This window comes from Leucopleurus acutus (assembly GCF_964270905.1).
Source record: "Leucopleurus acutus genome assembly, chromosome: 16".
Taxonomy (NCBI): Eukaryota; Metazoa; Chordata; class Mammalia; order Artiodactyla; family Delphinidae; genus Leucopleurus; species Leucopleurus acutus.
In genome coordinates this window covers 38,408,528-38,436,478 of record NC_139158.1, presented here as the reverse complement: position 1 = coordinate 38,436,478, position 27,951 = coordinate 38,408,528, and the positions used below count along the sequence as shown (strand labels likewise).

The following is a 27,951-nucleotide window of genomic DNA, read 5'->3' as shown; positions in this document are numbered from 1 at the left end:
AATATAGTGAGAATCTCTTTGCCCCTCCTCTGGCTCTTTGAGATACACAGCTGATTCTGGAGTCCTTTGAGGTGGTAGTCCTGGTAACCAGGAGCCTCATTTTGGTTTCTCAACTATCCCACCTGTGGTCGACCCTAGGTGTTTTTCCCTGCCAAGCCCATGATCACTTTGGTCCCCGTCTGCAGTGTGACCAGCTCTGTGTCCTTCCTCCTGTGACCTCTCTGTCATCACCCTGCCCTGTCAGACTTAGGTGGTGGTTGTTGGTGGTGGGCAGAGGCTGGTGCCAGCCAGGGGGAGCAGCCAAGGGCAGGCTCCTCCACAGCCTCAGGGTGCAGTTGAAGCCTGAACCCAAGAAATGGGCTTCTCCTCATTTGCTTGAGCTTTTAGGCCCGCCCCTCTTCTTTCCCCACCTGCCAGTACTGGCCCGAGCTTTCGCTAGGCTTGGTGGGTCTGTGTGATTGGCCGGGGCCTGTGAGAGCCTGCCAGCAAGATGCGGCGGCCCTGGGGAGGGCAACCAAGTGGGCTGTGACCACAGCCTTCCCCCAATGCCCCAGAGTCCAGCAGTGGCAGCCTCGCACCGATCTGATCAGTGGAGACCTGTGGAGGGGCGGCAGCAGTGACCTGGACAAACCATCTTTCTCTAGACTTTTATATATAGAACATCCTGGAGTCCACCATGATTGGGCAGTTGAATCTGAGTGGGAAGCTAATCATCAAAGCTCAACTTGGGGAGGATATTCAGCGAATTCCCATTCATGATGAAGATAATATTTATGATGAATTAGTGCTAATGATGCAGTGACTCTTCAGAGGAAAACTTCTGAGTAATGATGAAATTACAATAAAATATAAACATGAAGATGGAGATCTTATAACAGTTTTTGATAGTTCTGACCTTTCCTTTGCAATTCAGTGTAGTAGGATACTGAAACCGACATTATTTGTTAACTGCCAACCAACACCCCTTGAATCAAGTCAGGTGAAATACCTTCATCGAGAACTGATGGAGCTTCTAAATAAAGTGAATCACTTATTGGATAGCTTGGAACCACCTGGAGAACCAGGACCATCCACCAACATTCCTGAAAGTGATACTGTGAATGGTAGGGAAGAAAAGCCTGCTGCTAGAAAAGGACATTAAAAAAAGAAGCCTGCTGGGCTTCCCTGGTGGCGCAGTGGTTGAGAGTCCGCCTGCCGATGCAGGGGACACGGGTTCGGGCCCCGGTCCGGGAAGATCCCACATGTTGCGGAGCGGCTGGGCCTGTGAGCCATGGCCGCTGAGCCTGCGCGTCCAGAGCCTGTGCTCTGCAACGGGAGAGGCTGCAACAGTGAGAGGCCCACGTACCGCAAAAAAAAAAAAAAAGGCCTGCTGCTTCTGATTCTTCTGGAAAACAGTCTACTCAGGTTATGGCAGCAAGTATGTCAGCTTTTGATCCTTTCAAAAACCAAGGTAAGGGACTTCCTTGGTGGTCAAGTGGTTAACACATTATTGCCCGGAGATGTATCAATATGTTTTTAGAGAGTGATATGATTAACATCAGCATGCAAAGTTGTTAGAGCTTAAAATTGATCGTGGGTTCATTATACAACTTACGATTGTCGTTATCATTCACATTTTGCTCCGTTAGGTTTTTGTTCCAACCTTGTATATATTATAAATGTAAAATTTTCAAAAATGACGCATCGCGAAATTTTGAGTTAAGTAGAATATTTCGGTGAATTTTATGCAGATGCTTTCTCTGATTGTCCAAGCGACATATACCCTAGTGTCTCAGAAGATGATAGTTCTTCAGAATATAGTTCTGATTCAGACGATGTGAATAGTAGACCAACAAAAAGACAAAAAACTTTAGTGATTGATTCTGATACGGAAAGTGAATATGAAACTCCTTTGCTTCTGCAGAAAAGTGGATCGAAGACAACATTTCTTGAAAATTAGAGGACTTTACAGGTGTGTCAGGTGTAACTATTGAATGTGATAACCCACAAAGTGTTAGTGAAATAGAAGAATTAACTTTTTGGCCGGCCAAACTAAAAATCGCCAGCCACAGGCGTTAAGTTTCTGCAAAAATCCTCCGGTCCATAATGAGTTAAGACTCCATGCTCCCAATGCAGGGGGCCCAGGTTCGATCCCTGGTCGGGAACTAAGAGGCTGCATGCCACAACAAAGATCCTGCATGCCGCAGCTAAGACCCGGCGTGGTCAGATAAATAAATTAAATAAATAAATATCTAAGAAGAGAAAAAAAACCAAGGTGAAATCAATAAAAATGTCCTGTCAGCGTTCGGCTTAACAGATGATCAGGTTTCAGGGCCACCCAGTGCTCCTGCAGAAAGAAGACTGCTCAGGAACTCGCAACAGCATTGCTGCCTCCTCTGCAGCTTACCCACCAGGAATTCAGCCACAGCAGCCACCATGTACAGGAGCTCAGACTCAAGCAGGTCAGAGTGAAGGTCAGATGTGCCAGCAGTACCTGCAGCAGGCCGGCCATGGCACTCAGCAGCCACAGGCACCTCCCAGCCACTACAGCAGAATGGTATTCAGTATTCAGGCTGTATCGGCCAAATGCACCTCAACAGCCTCAGCAGTTCCAGGGACATGGCCAGCAACCAACTTCTCAGGCACCGGCTCCTGCCTTTTCTGGTCAGTCTCAGCAACTTGCCTGCTCACCCGGCTCAGCAGTACCAGGCGAGCAGTTACCCACCCTCCATAGACTTTCAACCCACTAGTTACACTGTGGCCCCTGCCTTACAACCCAGTATGGCTCCAAGCCAACCCGGGTCCTGTCAACCAAGACCAGGTTTCACTCTACCTCCTGGAAGTACCAAGTGGGTCTAATCCTTATGCACATAGCCGTCCTCCCTTCAGTTAGGGCTCTACCCAACCTGGACCAGGTTATCGATAAAGAGGCTCCGTTACACTCCCAAAAGACTCTAATACTACTATTTTAATTCGTACTGAAGTACAGAAATTTAAAAAGCAGAGCATAGGGCTTCCCTGGTGGCGCAGTGGTTGAGAGTCCGCCTGCCGATGCAGGGGACGTGGGTTTGTGCCTCGGTCCGGGAGGATCCTACGTTCCGCCGAGCGGCTGGGCCCGTGAGCCACAGCCACTGGGCCTGCACGTCCGGGGCCTGTGCTCCGCAGCAGGAGAGGCCACAGCAGTGAGAGGCCCCTGTACCAAAAAAAAAAAAAAAGCAGAGCCTTTTTTTATGATATCATTGTTGCTGTTAATTGAAAGTATAATTTGCTGGGGAAATAAAAGACCAAAATGAAAGGTTTTTTTCCTCCCCTGCTTAAAAGTAGCAGCTTCCTAGTCATTTTGGAACACTACTCTTACATGTGCGCAAAGTGATTGACTTTTCTAGCTTACCTTGTCCAGAGGATATTAAAATGCTAGGTTGGGGACTTCCCTGGTGGCGCAGTGGTTGAGAATCCGCCTGCCAATGCAGGGGACACGGGTTTGAACCCTGGTCCGGGAAGATCCCACATGCCACGGAGCAACTAAGCCCGTGCACCAGGGCTACTGAGCCTGCGCTCTAGAGCCCAGGAGCCACAACTACTGACGCCCGCACACCTAGAGCCCTTGCTCTGCAACAAGAGAAGCCACCACAATGGGAAGCCTGCGCACCGCAACGAAGAGTAGCCCCCGCTCACCACAACTGGAGAAAGCCCACATGCAGCAACGAAGAGCCAACGCAGCAAAAAATAATAAATTTATTAAAAAATAAATGCTAGGTTGAAGTTCAGCCATCTTACTTGGCTTTTTACTATTAACACAGTGTACTAAAGTAGATCCTTATTTTCTTTTTCCCCTCACTGCACGGTATGTGGGGTCTTAGTTCCCTGACCAGAGATTGAACCCATGCCGCCTGCAGTGGAAGCGCAGAGTCTTAACCACTGGACCGCCAGGGAAGTCCCCTAAAGTAGATCCCTTTGAGAACACAACTAGATATTATGTATAAAATGTAACATTGATAGGTTAATAAAGATGGTAGAATCCAAAAAATAAAAAAATTAATAATGTTACATAGGAAGCATAAGCAAGAAAGTAAGTCCCCATCCAGCCCTTCCATGTGTGGTCACGTCCAGTGGAAACCTTTTCTGTGTGGTGTGTGGAGTGCTTATACTTGTATTTTTTTTAATTAATTTATTGATTTATTTAATTTTTGGCTGCGTTGAGTCTTCACTGCTGCACGTGGGCTTTCTCTAGTTGCAGTGAGTGGGGGCTACTCTTTGTTGCGGGTGCAGGCTTCTCATTGTGGTGGCTTCTCTTGTTGCAGAGCACAGGCTCTGGGCCCGCGGGCTTCAGTAGTTGTGGCGCATAGGCTTAGTTTCTCCGCTGCATGTGGGATCTTCCCGGACCAGGGCTCGAACCCGTGTCCCCTGCAATGGCAGGCGGATTCTTAACCACTGTGCCACCAGGGAAGCCCCTATACTTGTATTTTTTAAAAAACTGCCCTGTCTGTAACATCTGGGATCCGTGTTTGTCACCTTGCAGTCTGTTATGCATGTGATCAGCACAGGTGCTCTCAAGTGAATCCTTACTTTCATCGCCTGCCTGCCTGCCAGGGGAGTCTGCACCTCGCTGGACTGCTCAGCAGCCCTGGGGGCCACATGTTTAGTTTGTTTCCTGCTCTTTGTCTTACGAGCGATGCCGTGATGAGCATCTGGCAAAGCTGGTCTTTAGATATGTCCTCAATTATTTCTTAGAAGGGGGTTTCCAAGTTGGAAGGCGGGTGGCTCTACCCCCATCCCAACACCAAGGGAGAGGGCTTTGGTCCCTGTGCCCCCGGGAACAGGATGAATTCCTTGTCAGTGTACTCTGTCGACCACCACAGCAACCGATTCCCCTCCAGGCCTGGCATTCCTCCCTAGCAGGCAGCTCCGCCCTATTCTGCGCAAGACTTTCCATCCAGGGAGCAGGAGCCACCAGGATGGGTTAAAGTAATCTCAACCTTTGTCTTAACAGGACCTCATCTTCTGGAATTTGAAGGACATTTTTAAGGGGAAAGGCTTTAAAATTCCTCATTTTGAGATGGAGGGTGCCCTGTTCCTTCCATCTCAGCTGCACTTTTCTCCTCCCCTGTGTGTGATAGAGACGTGGACTGAATGAAGAAGACTTCCTGGGATGGGGAGGGGTGTGAGTCCTGCTTGGGGTTGGGTTCTGGAGGAGACTGCTTCAGGGTGGGATGTAAGGCCAGAGTGGGCTTGGGGGCCACACTCACTTGCTGGAGTTGCCTTCCTGAGGCTTGTGACAGGTCCCCGCTGAGATGTACCAGGCACAGACGACAAGGAGAGCTGGGCAGATGGAGTAATTGGTCTCTAAGGAACGTGACAGGAAAGTCCCTGCAGCACACCCTCTGTGCGGCTTGTGGGGGCAGCTGCCAGAGTGACTGGAGTCCTCAGCAAGTGTGGGTTGGAAAACTCAGAAACACCTCTGCTCGGTGCCCCCCGGGAAGAATGCACTGCTGGGTAGTGTGGCGATACAGCCCCTCACCATACGTGGTCCTTTGTGCACCTGTCTTAGGTCGAGTGACTTTTAAATGATCACAGGGTAATACAACGTGCTTGGAGGAAAGACACTGAAAAAATGCCAGTTCTGCCCCAGCTGAGTCCTCAGGGGGAGGGAGGAGGCAGTATTGAGTCCACGAGATCCCTGACAGTCAGGCAGCCCACACACACAGGCAGCGTCCAGGGCCACAGGGCCAGGCCATGGTGAGGAGACAGGGACAGGGCTAGCTGAACCCTGTGCACAGAGCCGCCCTGAAACGCAAAGAGGAAAGCTCAAAGCACATTTCCCACGATGCCACCTGTTGAGTAAACTGTATGGTCCACCTGACAGCTGTCTGGCTGGTGCCCCAGTGTCCCTGGCCCTGCCTGTGCTGGGAGGGAGTGGTGTAGGGCCAAGCCTGAACCAGACCCCTTCCATCCGGGCGGCCCCTGGGCCTCGTAATGCCCGCGTTTCCCTTGCAGGGGATCCTTCTGGTGTATGACATCACCAACCGCTGGTCCTTCGACGGCATTGACCGGTGGATCAAGGAGATCGATGAGGTAGGTGTGCTCCTGTGGACACCCCCTTCCAGGGTCACCCCTGGAAGGGGTGCGCTCACATCCCCCATGAGGAGACTCTGTTACCCCCATTTTCAGCCCCTCCTGTGCCCCAGCTCTGCATCTTCTCATGCACTGACTGCTATGGCACTCTCCCAGTGGGGTCCTGTGCCCCAAGGAGCCCCACCTCATCAGAGAAGCGACAGAGGGCCCCCCCGGGGGGGGCAGCACAGAGACGGGGCGTCCCACGTTCTTGCCTCTGCTGAGTCCTGTGCGCTACCTAGCATGCACCCGGGGTCCCCCGGATCCTGGTTGGGAACCGGCTGCACCTGGCCTTCAAGCGGCAAGTCCCGACAGAGCAGGCGCGTGCCTACGCGGAGAAGAACTGCATGACCTTCTTCGAGGTCAGCCCACTGTGCAACTTCAACGTCATCGAGTCCTTCACTGAGCTGTCCCGCATCGTGCTTATGCGGCACGGCATGGAGAAGATCTGGAGGCCCAACCGAGGTGAGGAGTGTGCCCAGCGGGGCCGGCTGTGGGGCTGGGGGTGTGGCTCAGGAGGGGCGGGGCCGTGACTGACCTGTCCCACCCCCAGCAGGCGGACAGGTTCCAGGCTCCGCCTCCCAGGCCCTTGGACTCAGCAGTCCCACCAGAACAGAGCTGCCAAGGCGGCCAGGGAAGCTCAGTAGTCGCCCAGGCTGAGGGGCTGGAGGTCTAGCCGCCGAGCCCTGCAGGGTCTCCCAGGGCACCTCTCAGTGTGCCGTGGCTCCGGGGATGAAACGGGAGCAGGGCGTCCAGTGGCTGCTCTCTGCATGCCTGGGGCAGGAGCAGGGTCCGGGGGTTTTCTGGTTCAGGAGCCCTGGGAGCTTTGCAGACCTCCCCAATCCCCAGCCCCTTCTAGGCGTCAGTTGTGCTTACCTGCTGGCGAGATTGCCACTGGCCACCGAGATCTACCCGCGCCTCACGCCCACCTGCCCATGGTCTGATCCCCTCCCCACGGTCTGACCCCGCCCCCCCATCTTCTGACCCCCACCTGCAGTGTTCAGTCTGCAGGACCTCTGCTGCCGGGCCATCGTTTCCTGCACCCCCGTGCACCTCATCGACAAGCTCCCGCTTCCTGTCACCATCAAGAGCCACCTCAAGTCTTTCTCGATGGCCAATGGCATGAACGCTGTTATGATGCACGGGCGCTCCTACTCACTGGCTACTGGAGCAGGGGGCGGCGGCAGCAAGGGCAACAGCCTCAAGCGGTCCAAGTCCATCCGACCACCCCAGAGCCCACCCCAGAACTGCTCGCGGAGCAACTGCAAGATCTCCTAGCTCGGCAGGCTGTGCCCCATCCAGATGCACTCTGGGAGGGCTCACGCTTGGGGAGTGCTCCTGGCTGGGCGCTGGGCCCAGCGCTGTGTGCAGGGAAAACTTTGGCCACACAGTCCCTCCTGGGAAGCGTGGGGATGCCCCTAGTAGGCTGGTGGTCTCAGCCAGACCAGCTCCACAGGACAGTGGAGGGCCATGCTGCTGGGATGGTGGCAGATCACGCCCAGGACCCCGAGGTGTGGCTGAGAAGACCCCTGGAGGCGGCTCTGCCTGGCCCCAGCCGTGAGGGGGCTGTCCCTGGGGACTGGGAGACCAGGTTCCCTTTCTTATTTATGTAAAAGATGGTTCACCCCTTTTGTACATTTTTAAAGGACCAACAGGGAAGCCTCCGTGCAACCACGCGGTGAGCCCATGACAGCTGAGGGGACGAGCTTTGGGACATTGGGAGAGAGGAGGTGTTTGAGGCAAAGATGGGAAAGAATCCACCATCAAGGCTTGAATCTGAATTCACATAACACTTCACATGGGGCTATGGGCTGTGTGGGGGCCAGTGGAGAACATGTGGAAGCTTTGGGCAGCAATCTTGGACTCCCCAGCTACATGCATTGGCCTTTCTGAGCATGGTGGTCAGTGTGCCCGCCATGTGCTGAGGGTGCAGGCCCCAGTAGTCTGCGTGGTGGAGCTGCAGTTTCCAGGGCTCCCGCCGGCCTTCCTGGATGACATCCGTGTGTGTCATGGAGCTACGGGTTCAGAGCCAGGGGCGACTCGCAGGTTCCCACGTTGCTTGGAAAAGGGGAAGCGGGGTGCACCCCCCACGTCCCTCCCCAGCTCCCTCTCTCCCCACGTGGGGGCCATCAACCTTCGTTCTGTGATTCTGCACCTTCAGTTCCGTTTACATCTGTTGCTGCATGAAACTGGCTCGGCGTCTCTCCAAGTTGACACAGAGCTATTTGTAGGCAGTGCTCACTGGGGCCACCAGGCCCTGGGCAAGTCTGGACTGAGCCTGCCCCACTTGCCTCCTGGGGTGTCTAGACCCTTCTCTGGCCAGCTTCTGTCTTCTGACCTTGGGTGTGATCCCATAGCTGCTCCTCACCCAGTTGCACCCCTCTGTGAGGTCACATGTCACCAAAACCTTTCTCACCCGTTTCTTAGTGGTGGACGCTGAGCCCCTCCTCGAGGACCCACCGGCCAGCCTGAGCTGGAGGCCTGGCCTCCTTCCGTCCACCTGGCTGGTGACGTGGCCACAGGTCACTGGTGCTCAACTCTACCTCCTGCCCACGGGCCCCTCCCTGGCCTGTGACCCCCTTGCTCGGGACTGTTCTGTGGTGGGTGCCCCGAGGGCTGCTGTTAATGGGAGGTGAGGTGGGGAGGGGCTGCAGCGCCTGTGAGCAGGATCCTGGCTGAGGCCTGGCTGCCAGCAGGGTTGGGTGGGCAGAGGAGGCCCCACCCATCCTGTCCTGCCAGCAGGATCCCCTTCTTTGGACATTGTTTTGAGCAAACGGATGATCCTGCATTCACCATATCAACACTACCCTTTGCTGCTGTCCACACTTGCACTATTCCTGGGCTCGTTTTGGACAGTTTTAGTTTCTTTGTGTAGTAAACATAATTCAGCTCTGGCCTCCAGGTTGCGTTGTGAGTGAATGAAAGTCTGGCTTTAACCCACTGGGCTGAGTGGCGGTTGGAGGGGTGGCACTGCAGAGGGCTGCTTTGTTCCTGCTCCATCCCCCATGACTCCCTTGCTGAGCTCGGAAGGGTTTCAGGCCTCCCTGCGTTTCTAGGTGGACCTGGAAGCAGCTTTCCCCAGCTGTTCCTGCCTGTGCAGTAGTTCAACCCATGGCCGCTGGGAGCATCTGCTGCCTGCTGCCCCCAGGGCCAGAACCTGGGATACTGAGCCCTCACTAGTGTCCTGGGCAGGGCCTACCAGGTTCCCTCTGCTGCTTGAGCAGGTGGTGGACCAGAAGAACTGTCCCCCGAGACTCACCACAACTGAGAACCCAGGCCTTGGGGCCAGCACCCTCCGTGGGAGAGCCACCCACTTAAAAGAGTATGTAGGGCTCAGCTCAGGGGTGCGGCAGACGCCCTGGAGGTCAGCAGGGCTGGGGTTAGGGGGGCAGGTGCTCTGAACGTAGCCCACACGGTTGAAGACCAGTGCCTGTGGCTGTGGCTATACAGGGCAGGGGACCCATGGTGTCCTCCACACCTGGGGTGTCTCTTGGTCTCATTTGGACCAAACCAGGCTCTTATTGCCCTGCCTCTCAGGTCAGCCAGTCAGACACAGGGTCACAGGACACTCTCCCATCCAGTCTCAGAGCAGGCACTCCTGGGGCCCCAGACCGCTGGGAAAAGCACATTCTGGCGGTGGCTGCGTTTGATCTCCCCGCTGCCCCCACGCCCAGGAGGAGCTTCCATCCTTCCTGAATGTCACGAGCCTGGAGGGGCAGGCGAAGACCTTTGGGTCCTTGCAGTTCCTTAAGCTCTCCTGGGACATGCTGTTCTCAGGGTGCTCTTAGATGCCCTTGATCTCTCTCAGGACTGTGCTGCCCCACGCAGGGCCACACACAGCCGCTGAGATTCAGATCAGCCCAAGTAAACACCCTCACCGCGTCTCTAGTGTCCACAGCCCTTGTGACCGGCGCCTGTACCGGCCAACACACACAGACCGTTCCCTCCCTGTCCACTGCTCTAGTACCCCACTTTTTTGGCAAGCACCATAACCCTTTGAGGAAGGGCCTGGACCAGGAGACAGGTGCCTGGGTTTCAGAAGGGGCAGGAAGCAGGCTCTCTAAATGCAAAGTTCTGCCATGCGTCAGCCTCCCCCAGGCCGTGCCCATCAGGTACCTTTGTGCTGCAAAGGCTTCACCTCCAGCAGGAAGGGTTTAGATTTGACCCCAAGACCTGCTGGCACGGTGTGACCATGAGAAGGGGTATGGGGAAGGTTGTGGAATCTTCCTTGGGAAGGGAGCAGAACCCCACCGTTGCTGGGCTTAATACAGAGCCCCTGCACCTTTGCCTGGATGTAGTGACTACCAGGTGGCAGTCCAGCCTGGCCTGCTCTGGGGAAGACCCAGGCCCAGGGTTGGATGGGGGAGCCAGAGGGGTTGGCCAGCCCTGCCCCCTCTTGCAGGCCAGCTTTGATCCCAGGGCCTGGAGGGAGGAGGGGCTCCGGTTACAGCGTTTCCCCCTCCTCTCTCCGGCCGGAGCCGCCCTTCTCCGCCCCTTGGTGACCCTCATGGCCAGTGTCTCTGTGCTCCTGGGCGCTGGCCCCTCCCCAGCCTTCCTCTCCTCTCCCCGCCCCCTGCCCTGAGCTGACCAGAGGGGCCAGGAGGGGGAGGGGCCGGTGCCACAGGCACAGACTCAGCTCGGAGAGACCCGGAACCCACCCAGCCTGAGACTTGAGCGTCTGCTGTGAGCTCCGACCTTGGGGGACAGAGGGGAGTCCAGGGGCAGGGGGCAGGGGCACCGATCACAGATCTGGGAGGGTGGATGCCTGCAGGGAGTGGGGATCGGCAGGGCCTGAGGAGGGGCTAGCGGCCACACCCCCCCACCCCCTGGTCCCTCGGTCCCCATGCCGGCCCTGAGGCCACTCCTGCTGCTGTTGCTCCTGGTTGGGCTGACTGCGGGGGCCAGCCTGCCGCCGGGGCCCAGGAGCCACCCGGGTGTGTGCCCCAACCAGCTCAGCCCCAACCTGTGGGTGGACGCCCAGAGCACCTGTGAGCGTGAGTGCGTCAGAGACCAGGTGAGCACAGGCACTGTCACCACTGGCCCAGCTTGGGGGGGGAGACAGACTACGTTGGGGGCCCCTGGTCAGCATGGGAGAAGCCAGGACCTCCCCCACGCCCCAGGCCTTGCCTGCAGAGGGGACCCTCAACCCTGGAAGTCACTTCCTCCTCAGGCTCCCCACTCTTCTGCTGGGGTTTCACACTGTGCTCCATATGAGGGGCCCTGGGGACAGCCGCCCCGTCTTTGCCTTCACATCTGAAAACTGGAGGCCCCCTTCTCACTTCTCAGACCTGCCCACCCCCACCCTGCAACTAGCTGTTTTCAGGTCCAGCGGGGCAGAGAGGCGGGAACCTGTTTGGAGGTCCCGCCTTTGCAGCCCAGCCCTGCACCACTGCAGTGGCCTTGAGCACTTTTACGTCCTCCCGGAGCCTCAGTGTCCTCATGTGTATGATGGGATAACAAAAAAAGCTGCTCTGGTGGCCAGGGGTCTGAGGATTCCGTGAGGTCCAGTGAGATGACCTATGTGATGGGTGCGCCAGGCAGTTGTAGTTCATTGTCCAGATGGAAAGCAAACCTGCAGACCTGCTCGGCTCCCAGAGGGGAAACAGATTCAGGGAGAGGCAGCAGGGGACTCACCACTGCCCTCGCTGGGCATGCTGGGGCAGGGCTGAAGGGGGAGGGGTATTTGGGTGTCCGCTGAGCTGTCCGCTCCCGCCCCCTCCACAGGATTGCGCTGCCACTGAGAAGTGCTGCACCAACGTGTGTGGGCTGCAGAGCTGCGTGGCAGCCCGCTTCCCTGACAGCGGCCTGGCCACACCCAAGCTGGCGGCCTCATGTGATGGCTTCGTGTGCCCACAGCAGGGCTCCGACTGCGACATCTGGGATGGGCAGCCTGTGTGCCGCTGCCGTGACCGCTGTGAGAAGGAGCCCAGCTTCACCTGTGCCTCGGACGGCCTCACCTACTACAACCGCTGCTACATGGATGCAGAGGCCTGCCTGCGTGGCCTCCGCCTGCACGTCGTGCCCTGCAAGCATGTCCTCAGCAGGCCACCCAGCAGCCCCGGGCCCCCCGAGACCACCGCCCGCCCGACACCCGGGGATGCCCTGGTGCCGCCTGCCCTCTACAGCAGCCCCTCCCCACAGGCAGTGTATGTAGGGGGCACAGCCAGCCTCCACTGTGATGTCAGTGGCCGCCCGCCACCCGCTGTGACCTGGGAGAAGCAGAGTGACCAGCGGGAGAACCTGATCATGCGGCCAGACCAGATGTATGGCAACGTGGTGGTCACGAGCATCGGGCAGCTGGTGCTTTACAATGCCAGGCCAGAGGACGCCGGCCTCTACACGTGCACCGCGCGCAATGCCGCTGGCCTGCTGCGGGCCGACTTCCCGCTCTCCGTGGTCCAGCGGGAGCCGGCCGAGGACGGGGCCCCAGTGGCCGCCGCCCCAGCCCAATGCCTACCCACCACGCAGGCCTGTGTCGGCACCCCCTCTGGCCAGGTCCTTTGGCACTTTGACCCGCAACGGGGCGGCTGCATGACCTTCCCAGTTGGCAGCTGTGCCGGGGGTGCCCAGGGCTTCGAGACCTATGAGGCGTGCCAGCAGGCCTGCGCCCGTGGCCCCAGGGACGCCTGCGTGCTGCCGGCCGTGCAGGGCCCCTGCCAGGGCTGGGAGCCGCGCTGGGCCTACAGTCCGCTGCTACAGCAGTGCCACCCCTTTGAGTACAGCGGCTGCGAGGGCAATGGCAACAACTTCGAGAGCCGCGAGAGCTGCGAGGACGCCTGCCCCGTACCGCGGACACCGCCCTGCCGGGCCTGCCGTCTCCGGAGCAAGCTGGCGCTCAGCCTGTGCCGCAGCGACTTCGCCATCGTGGGGCGGCTCACGGAGGTGCTGGAGGAGCCCGAGGCGGGCGGCGGCGGCGGCATCGCTCGCGTGGCCCTGGACGACGTGCTCAAGGATGACAAGATGGGCCTCAGGCTCTTGGGCACCAAGTACCTGGAGGTGACGCTGAGCGGTATGGACCGGGCCTGCCCCTGCCCCAACGTGACGGCTGGCGACAGCCCGCTGGTCATCATGGGCGAGGTGCGAGACGGCGTGGCCATGCTGGATGCGGGCAGCTACGTCCGCGCAGCCAGCGAGAAGCGCATCAAGAAGATCTCGGAGCTGCTAGAGAGGAAGGCCTGCGAGCTGCTCAACCGCTTCCAAGACTAGCCCGCCCACCCCGCCCGCCCCACCCCGCCCTCCCCACAAACCACCCACTCCCAGCTCGCCCCGCCCTCCCCGCCCTCCGCCTGAATAAAAGCGTCCTGGACCTCATAACCTGCCTGTGCTGGGGGTCCTGCCACCACACGGGGATTTGGCTCCAGTCTGAGGTCACCAGGGAGCACCAGTGAGAACCAGCCTCTGAAGTGGGTATCACCTCCCATGGCTGGAGGGCCAGGCAGCCAGCTCAGTCGTGTCTCAGCAGCCCCTGGGTCCTTCCTCCCTCCCTCCCCTCTCTGCCCGAGTGGAGCAGCAGAGTCCAGGATGCCCCCAAGCCCTGACCCACAGGCCAGACCCTTCTTGTCCCCAGAATGGAACCCTTGGAGACACAGCCTGCCCACCCAGCACCCTGCAGGAGTGCTCCCAGGAGGAGGCATGGCAGATACCAGCAATGGGACAGCAGGAAACACTTTATTCCCAGGCTCTTAGCAGCCCTGTGGCCACTAGCTAAGAATCCCCAGTCTGGGGAGGGCCAGTCCCCATAGTCTGGCCCAGGGTGGTAGGGGCTGGTGATCTGGGTTTGTCCCAGGGACACAGGCATGGCGGAGAAGGGGTTTACTCCTTCCGGAAAATGAGGCACTTGTTGTTGGCTGGCATGTCCACCTGGGGGAGATACTTTGGCTGGAGAAGCTGCTCCTGGTCCCCAGGGAGGCTGCCTGTGACCACAGTCCTCCCCACTTACCATCCTCTCCAGGAACAGCTGGCTGGCCTGGCCCAGGTTCTCCAGAAGGGCCGTGTCCCGCAGCCCCCACTCTGGGTTCCTGCAGGAGAGAAGGAGGTGGAATCGGCCTGGGGGTCTACCCAGCCCACCTGCCCCCCAACCAAACCCCGTACCCACCCAGCTCTGACCTGCGTCTGAGGGTGAGGTCAAAGTCCACGTTACTCTGGGGAGAAATCTTCCCATTGATGGCATAGGGCTGTGGAGACAGAGAACACGATTCTGTCCACTATCCACAGGCTCAGCCATCCCCTGTCATCCACTGGGCAGACTTGCAGGATGGCACCCACAGAATGGAAAGGACACACCCCTCATTGCTTCCCAGAGCGGGACAGCTGAGGACCAGCTGCTGAGCCAACGGGGTGCAGAAAGACTGGCAGATGACAGGAGTGTTGGAGAGGGGAGGGCCTGGGTGTGTTTCAGTGATAATGGGAAGCTGGGGAAAAGGGCAACTGAAAATACGGAGACAAGAAAGGAGTCCTGAAAGGCGGGGACAGCCAAGGCTGGCTGGGGTGGTCCTGCCAGGAGAGGCCCATCTCAGGCAGGAGCACTCACCCCATAGGTGATGAGGAGCGCCTTGCGTTTGAGCAGGTGTCCTGCTGCTCTGAAGAGCCCCTGGGAAGTGGGGGAAGCAGGAGAGCAGTGAGGAGCCTTCCCCAGGGCCCAAAAGAGCCCTGGGCCCAGTACTGGAATCTCAGCCTGACCTCCCCCGGCCTGAGTGCCCTGTCTCTGATTCGGGGCAAACCTGGCATCCCGCTCCCTCCCAGTGCAGGGGAAGGAATGCCGCACGACGCAGGTGGGTGGGCCCTGGGTAGCTCACCCACGCTCCCACAGACCTCGGTGCAGCTCAGGGGGCTGATGTGGCTCATGTTGATGCAGAGTAGCAGGTCCAAAGATTGCGGCAGGATCCCGCCCCACTGCTCCCAATCCCACCTCACGTCCAGGTACAGCGGGGCCTTCACGTTGGGCAGTCCCTGGGCCTGAGTGGTGGCCAAGATGCTGCGGGAAGGCAGCCCGTGGGTGGGGTGGCCTGTGCAGCCATTTCTGCAACACTACTTGGGGGAGGCTTAGAGGGATCACAATAGCGTGGGGATCCAGGGCAGCGGGACGGGGCACATTTTCAGCCCCGGGGTCCCGCCTTCCCGCCGCACCTGTCCAGGCAGCGCTGGTCCACGTCGGACGGCTGCCACTCGGCGTGGGGAAAGGCCCGCGCGAAGTGGGCCGTGTGCTGGCCAGAGCCCGAGGCCACCTCGAGCACGCGGACGCCGCGCTGGGCCGGGTCCACGTACTGCTGCAGCACGCGCAGGATGGGTTCCTTGTTCCGTTCGGCGGCCGCCGCCACCAGCATCTTCTAGTCCCGCGCGGCGGGGCCCGTTACGAGTGTTAGTCCAGCACCGCCGGGCCCGTCGGGAATAGTGGTCCGGCACCGCGGGGCCCGTCGGGAGTGGTGCTGTGGTCCGCGGGGCCCGTCGGGAGTGGTAGTCCGGCACCGCGGGGCCCGTCGGGAGCTGTGGCCTAGCCGCCGAGCAGCCGGCGCCCCCCCCACACCCACAGACTACAATTCCCAGGAGGACACGCGCCGCGCCTTAAAGGCCCCGCAGCAGCAGAGGCGGGTAGCGAGCCGCGGCCTCCGCAGGGGGACGGGGCGAGGAGCTTGTGGGGGCTGGTTTACAGGAACCCATTGGCTCAGCACCCCGTGCCCGTGGCTGTCCTGGCACATTTTCATAGCGCTTGTTACTCCAAAGTAGTCTCGTTCGTGTCGCATCGGAATGGGATACTTCCCTCTAGTCTTTCTTTCCTTTATGAAATCTCTCGGGGTTTTTTTGAGTTGAGGGGAAAGAAAAAAAATACGAGGTGCGCCGCCCGGGAATCGAACCCGGGTCGCAAGAATGGGAATCTTGCATGATACCACTACACCAGCGGCGCTGCTGGTAACCAGCTCGCCCACGAGACTTAGGTGATTGTGACGCAACTACTAGCCTCCTCCACTACCCTTCCCACACCGGCCTTCCCGGCTCTGCGCAGAGACATTGGTGCGCATGCGTCGCTAATGGTTAGGTGCACCAGGTTTGGCGGGGTCCGCGATGGTGGGGGGGCTCGGGGTGTCGCTCGGGCACCCAGCACTCGAGGGGAAGGAGCGGGGATGAGCTACGTGGGCTTGCAGCCGACTGGATTCGAGCGTGCTCTGTGGAAACCACGGCAACCGCGGCATTCGGAAATTGTGGGGGCGGGGCCATGGGAGGGCCTTCGTGGCTGGGGCGGGCTCCTGGCTGGGCGGAGGCTGCGGGTGGGTGGGGTTGTGTGGCGGAGCTCCCTGTGGTGGGCTGGGCTCCGCTGGGGCGGGGCTGGGGCTGCAGCTGGGCGGGGTTCTGGGGCGGGGCTCTTATGTGGGCGGGGTTGTGCTTGGCGGGGCTCCTTGCGGCTGGTGGGACTCCGGGAGGGGCGGGCCCAGCCTGCCGGAACTGAGCCTGTGATGCTCAGGGCTTCTCTGTGACACTGAGATGACCAGCGCTAGCCTAGGGTTCACGGATGTTGTGCGGGGTCAGTGACCTCTGAGTCAAGTGGGAGGCCGATTTGTGTTGTGTCCACGGTTTTTCCCTATTTGTCTTCTTGGGGCCCATGTCTCAGAAGGGGCCCTTTCAGCAGGCTGGAGACCGTGCTCTGCAGTCAGGACTAGCTTATCTCCTTTGCTGGGCACTTTTTCTCACGTGAGACACCCCTCCCCCCATACCCAACGTCGCTCTGGCAAGAGCTCTGAGAATGGCACTGACCGAGACTTTAGCCTGGGATTGCTGTTGAGGGGGCATGCAGAGTGGGACCAGAGGCCTGTCTGAATGTGGTCAGAAAAGGAGGACAACCTTGCATCTTAGGGACGGGAGATGCGAAAATTCCACTCAGTGCGTCGGCCTCCAGACAACCCCTTTGGCATTCTGCATTACGACCACCCTTTTTTCGTAGCTGACTTTCCCATTTCATGGCCCTGAGTTTTCATTACCTGAGTCACTTTTGCTTCACCTCCTAGTTTGTTGGCTGAGCATTTTCTGTGTCTCCAGGTGGAGAAGAGGTGTCCCTCAATGTGAATCCCTGACCGTCACCTGTAATGATCAGTGGTCATCTGAGGCCTCACCAACCAGGCCCCTCAGCCCTCCTTGCCCACTCGAGAGGCACCACGCTTCCTGGTGACTTAACATGGCATTCCTGGGCACGGGCCACCCTGTCATATTATAGTATAATAAGAGACAGATATTTGGTCTTCGTCCTGGTTCCTGGAATAGAACTCTTAAAACCCTGAAGATTTCGTGAGTGATGGGGTGAGAGGAGCATCTGTTATTCATAACAAGCCTCTTTCAGCCTTACCTGGATTTATACCATTGAGGTGACTCTTGGAGGATGGGGGCTGGTTGCCAGGGGAACTCTGTGATTAGGGGGTTGGAACTTTCTGCCCTGCTCAGACTTCTGACTCCTGAGAGGGGGAGGGGCTGGAGACACAGCTAATCTCCAATGGCCAATGATTTAATCAGCCCTGTTCTTGTAATGGAGCCTCCACACAAATCGCAAATAGAGGGGTTCAGGGAGCTTCCAGATGGTGAACTTGGAGGTGCTGGGAGGGTGGCTCCCAGGGAGGGCGTGGGGGCTCCGCACCCCTTCCTCACACCTTCCCAGGGCATCTCTTCCACCTGGCTGTTCCACAGTCGTGTCCTTTATGATAAACCAGTAAATATAAGTAAAATGTTCCCCTGAGTTCTGTGAGCCATTCTGGCAAGTTATGGAACCCAAGGAGGGGGTAGTGGGAACCCTGACTTACATCTGGTTGCTCAGAAGCACAGGTGACAGCCTGGACTCCTCATTGGCGTCTGCGGGGGTGGGGGGTGGTGTTGAGGGACTGAGCCCTCAGCCCGTGGGTCTGTGTGGACGCTGGGCAGTTAGAGTTAGAATCCAGTTAAATTGTCGGACACCCAGTTGGTGTCCAAAGAGAACTAGAGCATTCTCACTAGAGAACCAATAAGAACCACCCCCCCACTTTTGGTGTCAGAAGTGTTGTGAGTACAGAAAAAGAAGTTTTTCCTTTACACTCATGTCCTGTAAGAGAGAAGGAGCCTGCTTCCCCCATGTTGTATGGTGCTGCTTGAGGAACTGCCCACATGCCCTGCAACGTCTTCTGTTTAACGGCACTTGACCTCAGGTTGACGTCCCCCTGCCACGTTCATCACTCTGGACTGGATGCTGTGGGAACTGACACCTGCCCTCTGCACTCTCCAAGCTCAGAGCCTGGGACAGAAGCAGCTGGGTGCAGCCAAGCGGTGGCCTTTGCTACAGTGCGTGTGTGTGTGTGAATGCATGCATGTGAGCATGTGTGAGCTGGGTGAACAAGTGTGAGCACACATTTCCTGTAAAGTGCCAGATGTGTGTCAGACTCTGGGAGGGTCCAAGTCCCCCAGGGGATGCTGAACATGGGACACCTGGAAGTGTCCCAGACCTGGGCCTGTGCTCAGTGGTACCTCCTGGGGTTGTGTCTCCTGCGGATTACTGTTGGAGCCGGAGGGGCCTCTCCTGCTAGTCATGCTCATCTACAGAGGGCTGTGGAGTAAGCCCCCCTAGTGTCCAGAGCCAACAGCAGGGTCCAGCTTCCTTCCTGAGGTCCAGGCCCATGTGCCCACCATTCACTGAACTTCCTCCCAAGCCCTCCAGTGCTGCACCCTGGGCACTTCCCCTCCCATTCCCTCACCATCACCCACTACTGCTTCCCTCTGTATGTTAATTTTCTAGAGCTAGTATAACAGATTACCCCAAAACTTGGTGACTTAAAACAAAAATTTATTTTCTCACAGTTCTGCAGGCCAGAAGCCCAAAATAAAGATGTCAGCTCCCTCCAGTGGCCCTACAGGAAGCCCTTTCGTGATCACAGCTTCCGGCTTCTGTGTGGCTCCAGGCGTTCCTGGGCTTGTGCAGGCTCACTGCAGTCTCTGCCTCTGTCTTCACCTGGTCTTCTCTGTGTCTCTCTGTGTCCAAATATACCTCTCCTTTCTCTTACACGGACACTCATCATTGGATTTAGGGCCCATCCTAATCCAGAATGACCTTATCTCGAAATCCTTGCTTTAATTATATCTGCAAAGACCATTATTCCAAATAAGGTCATGTTCTGAGGTTCTGGGCGATGTATCTTTGGGGGGCCACTGTTCAACTCACTGCACTTGGGTATGGGAATGGGCAATCCCTTGGGAATTCCCTGGAGGTCCAGTGTTTAGGACTCGACACTTTCACTGCTAGGGCCCAGGTGCAGTCCCTGGTCAGGAAACTAAGATCCTGCAAGCCACGAGGCCAAAAAAAAAAAAAGGAATGGGCAATCCCTAGAAACTCGGTGGCAGGTGTGGCAGCATCCAGCCGGAGCCTTTCCTGGGGGCCACCGATCACCCTTTATTGGCAGAAGCCCATCCTCTAGTCTGGGTTGGTGAGGGCATGGATTTCAGATCTGAAAAATGATGGAGGATGACTGAAAACTTAAACATCTTTCTCTTCTAACATGACATTTTTGTATCATATTTAGAGGCTTTTAGAAGAGAAAAACCAATACTTGTTTTTATTATGATTAACTAGGGTCAGTGAGGTAAAGGCCTTTCCTTACTATGACACCCATTTTTTTCAGCCTGCTGGGTGAGGCCCCTGCCTGCTCTTCAACTGCCCATGACTCCAATTCCAGGATGGGTTTCCAGGCTCTCTGACAATAGGGAATGTTGCCGGCTGCAAGATGCTATCTCTACGGGGGCTTAGCAGGGTGGCACACCGTCATGGACAGTGTAGTCCAGGGAAGGCCAGGCTGGCCAGGGTTCCTACCCTAACAGGAGAACCAAACTGAGATCTTGGTTGCAGGCCCATCCAGACCCTGACCTCTCCCAGGCTCTGGCTGGGCCCTCCCCACGCCCCTTGGCTCTGTCCCGGGGCCAGAGCAGGTCTCACACTTGAGTCCTGGGAGCAGTGAGGCTGGAAAGGCGCCTCAGGGGGAGATCAGCCCCACCCTCCTCCCTGCCCTCCTCTGCTGCCTGTCCCCTACAACCGGGCCTTTCTCTCCCTGGCTCCCCTCTCCCTTAGCTCAGTGTCTTTTGGGGACCTCTGGGTTCTCTCACTTCTCCCCTAGGCCCAGCCTGTCCTGCACCCCCTCCTCTCCTGCCTGTCAGGACCATTTCTGTTCTGCTCCTCTTTCCTGGAGCCCTTCCAAGGGGTCTTGGACCCAACCTTTGACATCAGACAAGGCCCGTAGGCAGGGCTGGGACATTACAGTCTAGCAGCCTTGTCCACCATCAAGGCCAGGCCTATCTGCTCATCAACAGGCCCTGTCCTTCCCCTCTTCACCCTGGCCTGAGGGGGTGCCTGGGAGAGGAGGAGCTCTCATGTCAACCTGGGGGGAGGTACTCCCCCACCCCAGGGCCTGGCTCCTTCTGCCCAGAACATATGCCTTCAGGACACAGGCCCGCCCAGGCCCCTCACCCTGCGGGCCCCTCACCCAGCCTGAGTGAGTTAGCATTGTGCTCGAGGCCACCAGGGAGACCAGGGCAGCCAGCATAGACCAGGGCAGGAGCGTGGTGGCCTTGACACAACTGGGGGGCGGGACGAGGGATGGGCACCTCGGGTGGAAAGGGGGGCCAGCTTGGCCAGGGGCTGTGCTCATGCCCAGACTCCCTGGGCATGCTCTCCCCTCTCAGGGTCACAGGCTTTGCTCAGCCCAGCCCCACAGAGTGGGCAGCTGGGGCCGGGGATAGGGGTCTTATCCTTTGGCCTTGGGTAGAACAAGACACAGAGTCAAGGGGCTATGGGGGACTTGGGAGGAAGGACAGCACAGCTGCCCCAGGAAGCAGACTTCCCTGAAGGAGCCCCAGCAGGCCCAGTGCCCCCACCTCAACCAGCAGCTACACAGGTGCATGGGGTAGGGGGTTGGGGGCATCCTCCCGCTGGTTGCCGCCCCCCCCCCGCCATGTTGTACACAGTACTTGTTGTCTGGACAGGATACGAGGAGAAAGATGTGCTCTAGCCCCTGACCTGGCTTCTCAGCCCTGCCTGGGTGGGAGGCTTCAGGCCCGCTCAGGTGTGGGGTGTGGGGGTAGTTGCGCTAGGTGCCCTCCAGGAACCCACTGGGCCACAGTGCTGAGGGGAAGCCCCCTTGCCCCCTGGGGCAGCGGATCCCAGACTGAGACACACCCCAGGCTCTGGTGCTGGCCCGACTGAGCCTCCCCAAATACTTGTGGGAGCAGTGTAAGAGCCCTGAGGGACCAACGTGGTTGCACAGGCCTCTGAGGCGGATGCCACACCCCCTGGATGACCCCAGGCAGAGTTTTTTTTTGGGGGGGGGCATTAAGGATTGAACTCAACCAAAGGGAGGATGGGTGCCTCCTGCAGAATCCAAAAGGCCCTCAGGCTCACAAACCCAAGAGTTGTGTGGTTCCCCCTCCCCCAACCCAGGCTGCTGTGTGTGAGACCCTGTGATGACCCTGACCCCACTGGCAGCCTGAGGCAGCCCTAAGCAGCCTGTGAACTGGGAGGAAGGGGCATCTCTATCTAATTCTCAGGAAGGAACCCAGTGGGTAGAGCCCCCAGGGAAGGGCCTGCCTGGCAGATTAGGGCACAGCAACCGCTCTCCTCCGGCAGGCAGGTCTGGCTCCTCCTGAGGCACTGTCACTGAAGTAGGTCTTGCGGCTGACCCCACTGCCTGGGGGATTTGGAGGAGTAAGTGCTCTTTCTCCCCTGTGGAATGACATAAACTGGGTTGCTTCACCCACCTTCTCCATCCCCAGGATCCAGCCCCCACGATGCTCCTGGATTGGTAAGTGGCCTCCCACCTCCCTGGGGTTGGGGGCAAACATCAGCATGGAAGGCTGAGCTGCGGCAGAATGTACTTTCTGCTCCTGCCCCATGGGATGAAAGGGAGATTCCCACGGCGTCATGTCTGCCCGAACCCGGGGGCTGACCGCCTTTTCTCATCTCTGACCCCCTCAGTCCCATGACTGGGTGAACCGGCACACTGGCCCAGGCCCACCCAGGCACCTTGGAGGAGTGTCTCCGACGTGAGTGGGAATACCCTTGCTTCCAGGGTCCACACAGCTCACTCCCAGCATCTGTCAATGCCTCAGCTCCTTGGACATCACCGAGGGCCTGGGCCAGAACCTCGCCACGTCTGTGTGCCTATGGCTCCCGTAGCCTCCTGTGGCGGACGGCGGCCCAGGCCTCAGGGAACTTCCTTGACCTAGGCCTTGGGCCAGAGGGGTGGGCGCTGCTTGCGGCCGCCCAACCCCAGCCTCGGGCCCCGCCGCAGGTCCAGCCAGTTTCCCAAAGGCCCAAGCGCCACCCCTGCCGCGTGCCTCGGCGCGGGCCCTTTAAGGGCCGGGGGTGTGTGGCGGGCCCGCCCCCTCCCCGCAGCGCCGGCCGCCCGTTAAAGGGGCCGCGCCCTCGGCACCCGCCGAGTGTCAGCCGGGCGGAGGGCGCGAGATCTGGCCGCGGGCCGGCGGGCGGGGAGGGCGCGGAGGGCGCGGGCGCGCTGCGGCCCCTCCGCACCATGTACACCATCACCAAGGGACCCAGCAAGCTGGTCGCGCAGCGGCGCACAGGTGCGCAGCGGGGGCGGGTAAGGTAGGGAGGGACGACCGGAGTTCCGCACGCGCTGCCCGCCCCCAGCGCGACGGCGGCTGACGCGTCCTGCCCGTGCCTGCAGGTCCCACGCAGCAGCAGGTGGAGAGCAGGCTCGGCGAGCTCCTGAAATGCCGGCATCTCGCGCCGCCGACCCCGCAGCCCCCACGGGCGCAGCCGCCGGGACCCTGGCCCCTGTCGAGGTGAGACGCGCGGCCGCGGCCGGAGCCCGGCCCTCCCCTCCCCCGCCGGCCGCCGCGGGGCCTTGAGGGTGACCTTGGGGAAAGGTTAGCGGAGATCGGGCCACATGCTCCGGGCGGGCGCGGAGGGGGCGGAGCACGCCGACCCCGCCCGCGCGTGCAGCTCTGGCACCGCACCTCCGCCTCACCTGGCACCTGGCTGGGTCCGAGGGGGCTGGACCGGATGTGCGTGACACACCTCCGAGTCCTCTGGGATCCCGCGGACCCCGAGTCGGGAGAAGGCCGACCGGCTCCTGGATCTGAGGGGCTCCGGGCGGCTAAGTCAGGTGCCTGGGCCGACCTTGGGGCTTGAGACGAACTGCTGGGGACTCGCCCTAGAGGGCGGGAGCGCGGTGGCCCAGGACGCTGGCCCGCAGGTGGCCTGCCTCTGCCCGCGGCTGGAGGCTGCCAGCGCCGTGCTTGCGGGGCAGCTGGGGGAGAAGTGCACGTGGTTCCCTCTGGCCCTGCCAGGCCACTGCTTGCCTCTGCCCTTCACCCCAAACACCCTGGCTGGGCGCGGAGACCCCCGCAGATGCTCGGGGCTTGCTGGAGTTGTGGTTTTTCCGCCTTTCTTGACCAGCATTTTTGCCATAGGAGGCTCAGTTCAACCACTTTGGCCTCCAAGTGACTGTGACCTGGAGGTCATATCCTCCATCCCCCAGGACTGAACCTTTCACTTTTTGGCTCAGGTCCTGGCTTCTGGTTTCATTTATTCTATGCATGTTCTGGGCCCAGGGCTTAGTCCAGGCCCACACAGGCCTGAGGGCTCCTGAGCTGGGCTGTGGATGGGTGGGGGCAGCAGACTCAGGGCCCGGAGGCAGCGCTGACCAGGCCTTGGGATTTCTTCCCAAGTTGAGAACAAACAGCTTCCAGGATTGGCTAAGAGGTGGGGGCTGTGTGCTGCAGGCCACAGCCTGACCTTCTCCCTCAGTTACTGGCCTCAGATGCCACAGGTGCGGGCAGCCTGTGAGGACCCTTCTTGGCTGAGGCTCTTTCCTGGGGCCTCCTGCTAGGAGCATGTTGACACTTTGAGACTGGTCCTAGTGAGGAAAATGTTCCAGGCCGGCCACAAGTGCATCCTGGGGAGAGGGGTGAGTGGGACCTTGGGGGGCACTTGCCAGGACCCAGCTGTGCTGTGACACTGCCTGTGACATCAGCCTTGGTCCTCACAGCCGCCCTACCTCCCAGGGGAGGGAATAAGGCATAGGTGTGTAGACCCCCCCCAATCACCCAAGCAGGGAGCCTTCCCCGCCCCTTACCTGGAGAAACTTGTTGCTTCCTCCATGGCCCCTTTGCTGGGGAATGGGGAAGGAAATGTGCGTCTGTTGCAGGATCAGGGTGCTGGGGAGAGAAATGGGAAAGACAAAGCAGAGCCCTTAAGATGTTGCAACTTGCCAGGTCCCGGGGTTCAGGGGGGTGCTGGTGCTTGGCCCCTCAGCTTGCTGCAGTCCTGTGTGGCACTGTGAGTACAGGGGAGTGGCAGGAAGGCAGACTGTGTGCTGGTCATGCCGTCCCCCCTTCCCTCTGAGGTCACTCCTTCCCTGAGCTGCCCCCTGCCAGTCTCAGGGACCTTGAAGAGTACCCCCGCTGGGAGGCCAGAACAGCCACCAGGTCCTCCACACCAGGAGCCCCTGAAACTTCTGAAATCACTCCACCCAGACTTCCTGTCCACCCTCCCTCACCCAGACTTTGCCCAGGAGGAAGGAGTCTGAGCCACTGCTGCACCCTCTGTGCCTGGTGCACCACAGGTGCTCAAAGCATCTGACCTGCTAAATGTCCGGGCTCAGATTCTGGCCGGGCACTGCCCGTGGTGGTAGACAGGCCACATGAGTCTGTGCCTGTGATGAGTTCTCCCTTCCAGCGAGAGAGAATAAGATCAACTGTTGGGGAGAAGAGAAAATGGGGCCACCTGATGGTGCAGGGGAGGTGGACTGGTGGGGGAGGGGGCTTGGAAGCTGTACTGGGTTGTGGGCTTTGGGGTCAGACAGGCATAGAGTTCTGATGCTGCCACCCACTCACCACATGTAACCTTGGACAGGTCACTTCTCTCTTGAACCCAGGTTCCTGGGCTGAAAACGGGTGGGTGGTCTACCTTGGAGAGTAGTGAAGGGGGTTAAGTAAAAGGAAGCGAGGCCTGTATCAGCAGGCACCTAGCAGGGATTCCGGTGCTGCTGCTGCCGTGGGCAGAGCTTGCCTGTGGGCGGGGCTTTCCTGCGGGCCGAGTCCCTGGGCGCTGGCACAGAGAAGGGTGGGGAAGACGGACGCTGGACTCGTCCATAGGTGCACAGGGAGCTGTGCCCTTTCCCCCAGAGGGCCCGCAGAACTGCCTTATGTAACTGCCGGCAGCGGGCGGCCAGGTGCCCGCTTGCTGGGGCCCCTTCTCAGCCCTGGCCAGGCCACCGTCTAGGTACTTGCGATTTACAGCCTTTGACTGCAGTTCTTTTTTTCCTTCTTTGATGTTCAGTCTCCAAATTTTTCTAGGGCTAAGGGTAGCAGGCGAGGGGCTGTTCCAGTTAAGGACAAATAGCTATGCCCTCTGGTTGGTATAGCTCAGGCCTGGGAGGAGCCCTGCCCCTCCACATTCTACGTGGCCACCTGACCCTGCCAGCCTGGAGCTGGTGGGACTGGTGCCCCTCAAGACGCTCCTCTTTATTTTAGTGCCCCTCTCAACTGAGGAGGAAACCCCAGCGGCGGTGGGGCACCTGAGCCCAGGATGGCGAGCAGGCCGGCGGGACCGCGAGTGCCTGGCGGAGTGGCACGTGCAGCCCAGGACTCCCGGCTCCCACCTCCTGCTGTAGGTGTGGGCCCCGCACTCTCCACGGCCCTGTCCCGGGCTTCATGTGCACAGGGCTGGGCCAGCTGCCACTGGCCAGGGCAGCCCAACCAATGCCCTGGGCCCGGCTGGCCGGGATGGGCCCAGTGGCCACCTGGACATCGAATGCCCACCAGGCCGAGCTCCAGCACCCAGGGCCATCTCCTTACTCAGCATTCCTGCCCCCGTGGGCAAGAGCATAGCCCCTCATCTGGGGCCTGCAGGGGTGGGCCAGGGTTGCAATCACACCCTCCCTACTCAGGATGGCCCACTCAGCACTTGGTGCTGTCTAGCCAGACCAGGAGCTGTCCCTGGGGACCTGGGGCAGCTGGGAGAGGGAAGGGCAAAGGCCGTCAGCTCTTGTTTGGGTCCTTCATCCCACACTGGGGGGCATCGTGAGATGGAGAGACTTCTGTGGGGGAGAAAGTGGCCAAGAACTGCGCCTGGTGGGTGGGGTTGGGCCAAGTGACCTTTACGCAGGTCAAAACCTAGGGTCATGGAGGCCTGGCTGGTCCAGGGGAGGTGGGTGGCTGGTGGCAGTAGGGGTGCCTGAGACCCTTGGAGGGCCGCCTATGTGCCTTGAGCATGGAGCTCTGCAGGGGATCTGGGGACACAGAGAGGCCCCACTCCACCCCTGCAGTCTTAGGCCTGGCTCAGGGTCGGGAGGCTGCAGTTGTGAACTGAGCTGCTGGGGGCGCAGGCCTGCACGACAAAGGCCTTGGCCACTGGCTGCAGCACACAGCCTTCCTGTGGTTCAGGGAAGTGCCCAGGCTGGGCTTGGCCCAGGGGTGGTGAGGGTGGCCTGAGGCTGCTCCGGGAGCTCTGCCAGGTAACACCTGGGCTTGGAACAGTTGCTGACCATCTCTTCCCCCTTCCTGCAGTCCAGGGCCGAGGCTCGTGTTCAATCGGGTGAATGGCCGGCGGCCACCTGCCACATCCCCGTCCCTCAAGGGAACCCAGGAGACCTACACACTGGCTCACGAGGAGAACGTCCGATTTGTGTCCGAAGGTAGTGCTGAGGCCCGAGGGTGTGACCTGGGCCACTGGTCCTTTTCCCACTGTAACCTCACTCGAAGTTGCCAGAGGCCTGGGCTCTTCCTGGGTTCTCTGCCTGTTTCTCCTGTGACCATCCAGCAGGCTACCCACTCCCAGTTCTGGGCTGGGGTCCAGGGTAGCCACCATGCCCTGGGGTGGGAGACACAGTGCCAGGGGCCTGGCTCAGCCTGACGATCCTCTCCCCACAGCCTGGCAGCAAGTGGAGCAGCAGCTGGGTGGTGGCCCAGCCGGTGAGAGCGGGCCGAGGCCAGTGCAATACGTGGAGAGGACCCCCAACCCCCGGCTGCAGAGTGAGCCCTCCCCCGCCCTCAGGGTGTCCCCTCCACCTCCTCCAACCCTGATCTGGCTCAGCCAGGTTCTTGCCCCAGGGGGTTGGGAAGAGGACTGGAGCCTGACCCAATTCTTCCCAGCATCTGCTACAGTTGGGGTCTGGGTGAGGGGCTTGTGGTCAGCTCGAGGTGGGAGACGCTGGTCAGCCTGGGAGGCACATCATTGCCCAGCCTTCTGCCCCCCTGCAGACTTCGTACCCATCGACCTGGACGAGTGGTGGGCACAGCAGTTCCTGGCCAGGATCACCAACTGCTCCTAGTCGCAGCTTTGGAAGGAACGCTGCCCATGCAGGGCCTGGCCCTGCCCCACGCTGGACCCTCTGCCAGGAGAGGACCACGGCACCCTGTCCACCCGCTGCGGTGTGCCGTGCTTCACCCTGGGCCTGGCCAGGAGCCGGCCACACCTGAAGTGCCAGAATTTGGACTTTTGCTCCTGCTGACCCCTTGGCCCAGCTGTTCCAGGCTGCCAGAGGCCAGGGGTTGAAACTGTCTGACCTCAGTCCTGCTCACTGTGCCCGGGGACCAGCCTGTGGGGCTGGCAGGGAGGAGCTCCAGGCTAATAAAGTTGAGAAACTGCCCTTTGGAAAGGCCTTTACTTGGGGGTGGTGGGGGGTGGATGCGGGAGGGGGCGCTTGTGCCCCAGCACCAGGCCCAGCCCAACCTTCCATTGTAGCCTCATCTCCTTACAGCTGAAGCTTTGTCTAAATTTGGTCCCCCCCCAGCCTCTTGCCCAGCTGCCTTCCTGTGTCCTGGGCCAGGTCATTTTGCATAGAAGTCTATAAATGCCACCGCGCCCCACCTGACACCGCCCCCCCCCACCCCCGTAGTCATTGG

At 59.5% G+C, this 27,951-nt stretch overlaps 4 protein-coding genes and 1 pseudogene across 7 annotated transcripts in view; 4 read left to right on the top strand and 1 right to left on the bottom strand.

The window, feature by feature from the left end:
* RAB40C (RAB40C, member RAS oncogene family) overlaps nt 1–8,922 on the top strand; it is a 29,714-nt gene extending 20,792 nt beyond the window's left edge. For both annotated transcript variants that reach the window (XM_082857541.1, XM_082857540.1), the window contains 3 exons: nt 5,974–6,051; nt 6,333–6,555; nt 7,088–8,922. In XM_082857541.1, the coding sequence (XP_082713667.1) occupies nt 5,974–6,051; nt 6,333–6,555; nt 7,088–7,368 (582 nt within the window). In that variant the 3' untranslated portion in view covers nt 7,369–8,922. The remainder of the gene's footprint in view (nt 1–5,973; nt 6,052–6,332; nt 6,556–7,087) is intronic.
* On the top strand, nt 677–2,905 carry LOC309972815 (protein TFG-like; annotated as a pseudogene). The gene is made up of 3 exons: nt 677–1,113; nt 1,365–1,450; nt 2,255–2,905. The product of its transcript is annotated as a protein TFG-like (transcript).
* A 1,931-nt stretch (nt 8,923–10,853) lies between the features above and the next one.
* Nucleotides 10,854–13,296, top strand: WFIKKN1 (WAP, follistatin/kazal, immunoglobulin, kunitz and netrin domain containing 1; the record flags this gene model as incomplete). Its single annotated transcript, XM_082856425.1, has 2 exons — nt 10,854–11,104; nt 11,815–13,296. Exons 1-2 carry the CDS (start codon nt 10,934–10,936, stop codon nt 13,294–13,296), a joined length of 1,653 nt encoding a protein of 550 aa, XP_082712551.1. The 5' UTR covers nt 10,854–10,933.
* Nucleotides 13,297–13,770: 474 nt separating this feature from the next.
* Nucleotides 13,771–15,491, bottom strand: METTL26 (methyltransferase like 26). Its single transcript, XM_082856256.1, has 6 exons — nt 15,217–15,491; nt 14,902–15,064; nt 14,621–14,680; nt 14,197–14,264; nt 14,030–14,108; nt 13,771–13,950 (listed from the first exon to the last, which is right to left on the bottom strand). The coding sequence occupies exons 1-6, from the start codon at nt 15,411–15,413 to the stop codon at nt 13,903–13,905; spliced, it is 615 nt and encodes a 204-aa protein (XP_082712382.1). The 5' UTR covers nt 15,414–15,491; the 3' UTR covers nt 13,771–13,902.
* A 7,031-nt stretch (nt 15,492–22,522) lies between these two features.
* Nucleotides 22,523–27,689, top strand: MCRIP2 (MAPK regulated corepressor interacting protein 2). Of its 2 annotated transcripts, none has more exons than XM_082858285.1 (5): nt 22,523–22,662; nt 22,767–22,884; nt 26,614–26,741; nt 26,977–27,078; nt 27,307–27,689. In XM_082858285.1, the coding sequence occupies exons 1-5, from the start codon at nt 22,611–22,613 to the stop codon at nt 27,375–27,377; spliced, it is 471 nt and encodes a 156-aa protein (XP_082714411.1). In that variant the 5' UTR covers nt 22,523–22,610; the 3' UTR covers nt 27,378–27,689. The 2 variants fall into 2 exon arrangements, with proteins under 2 accessions (XP_082714411.1, XP_082714410.1); XM_082858284.1 differs by lacking the exons at nt 22,523–22,662; nt 22,767–22,884 and adding exons at nt 22,940–23,207; nt 25,579–25,714.
* The last annotated feature ends 262 nt before the right edge of the window (nt 27,690–27,951 follow it).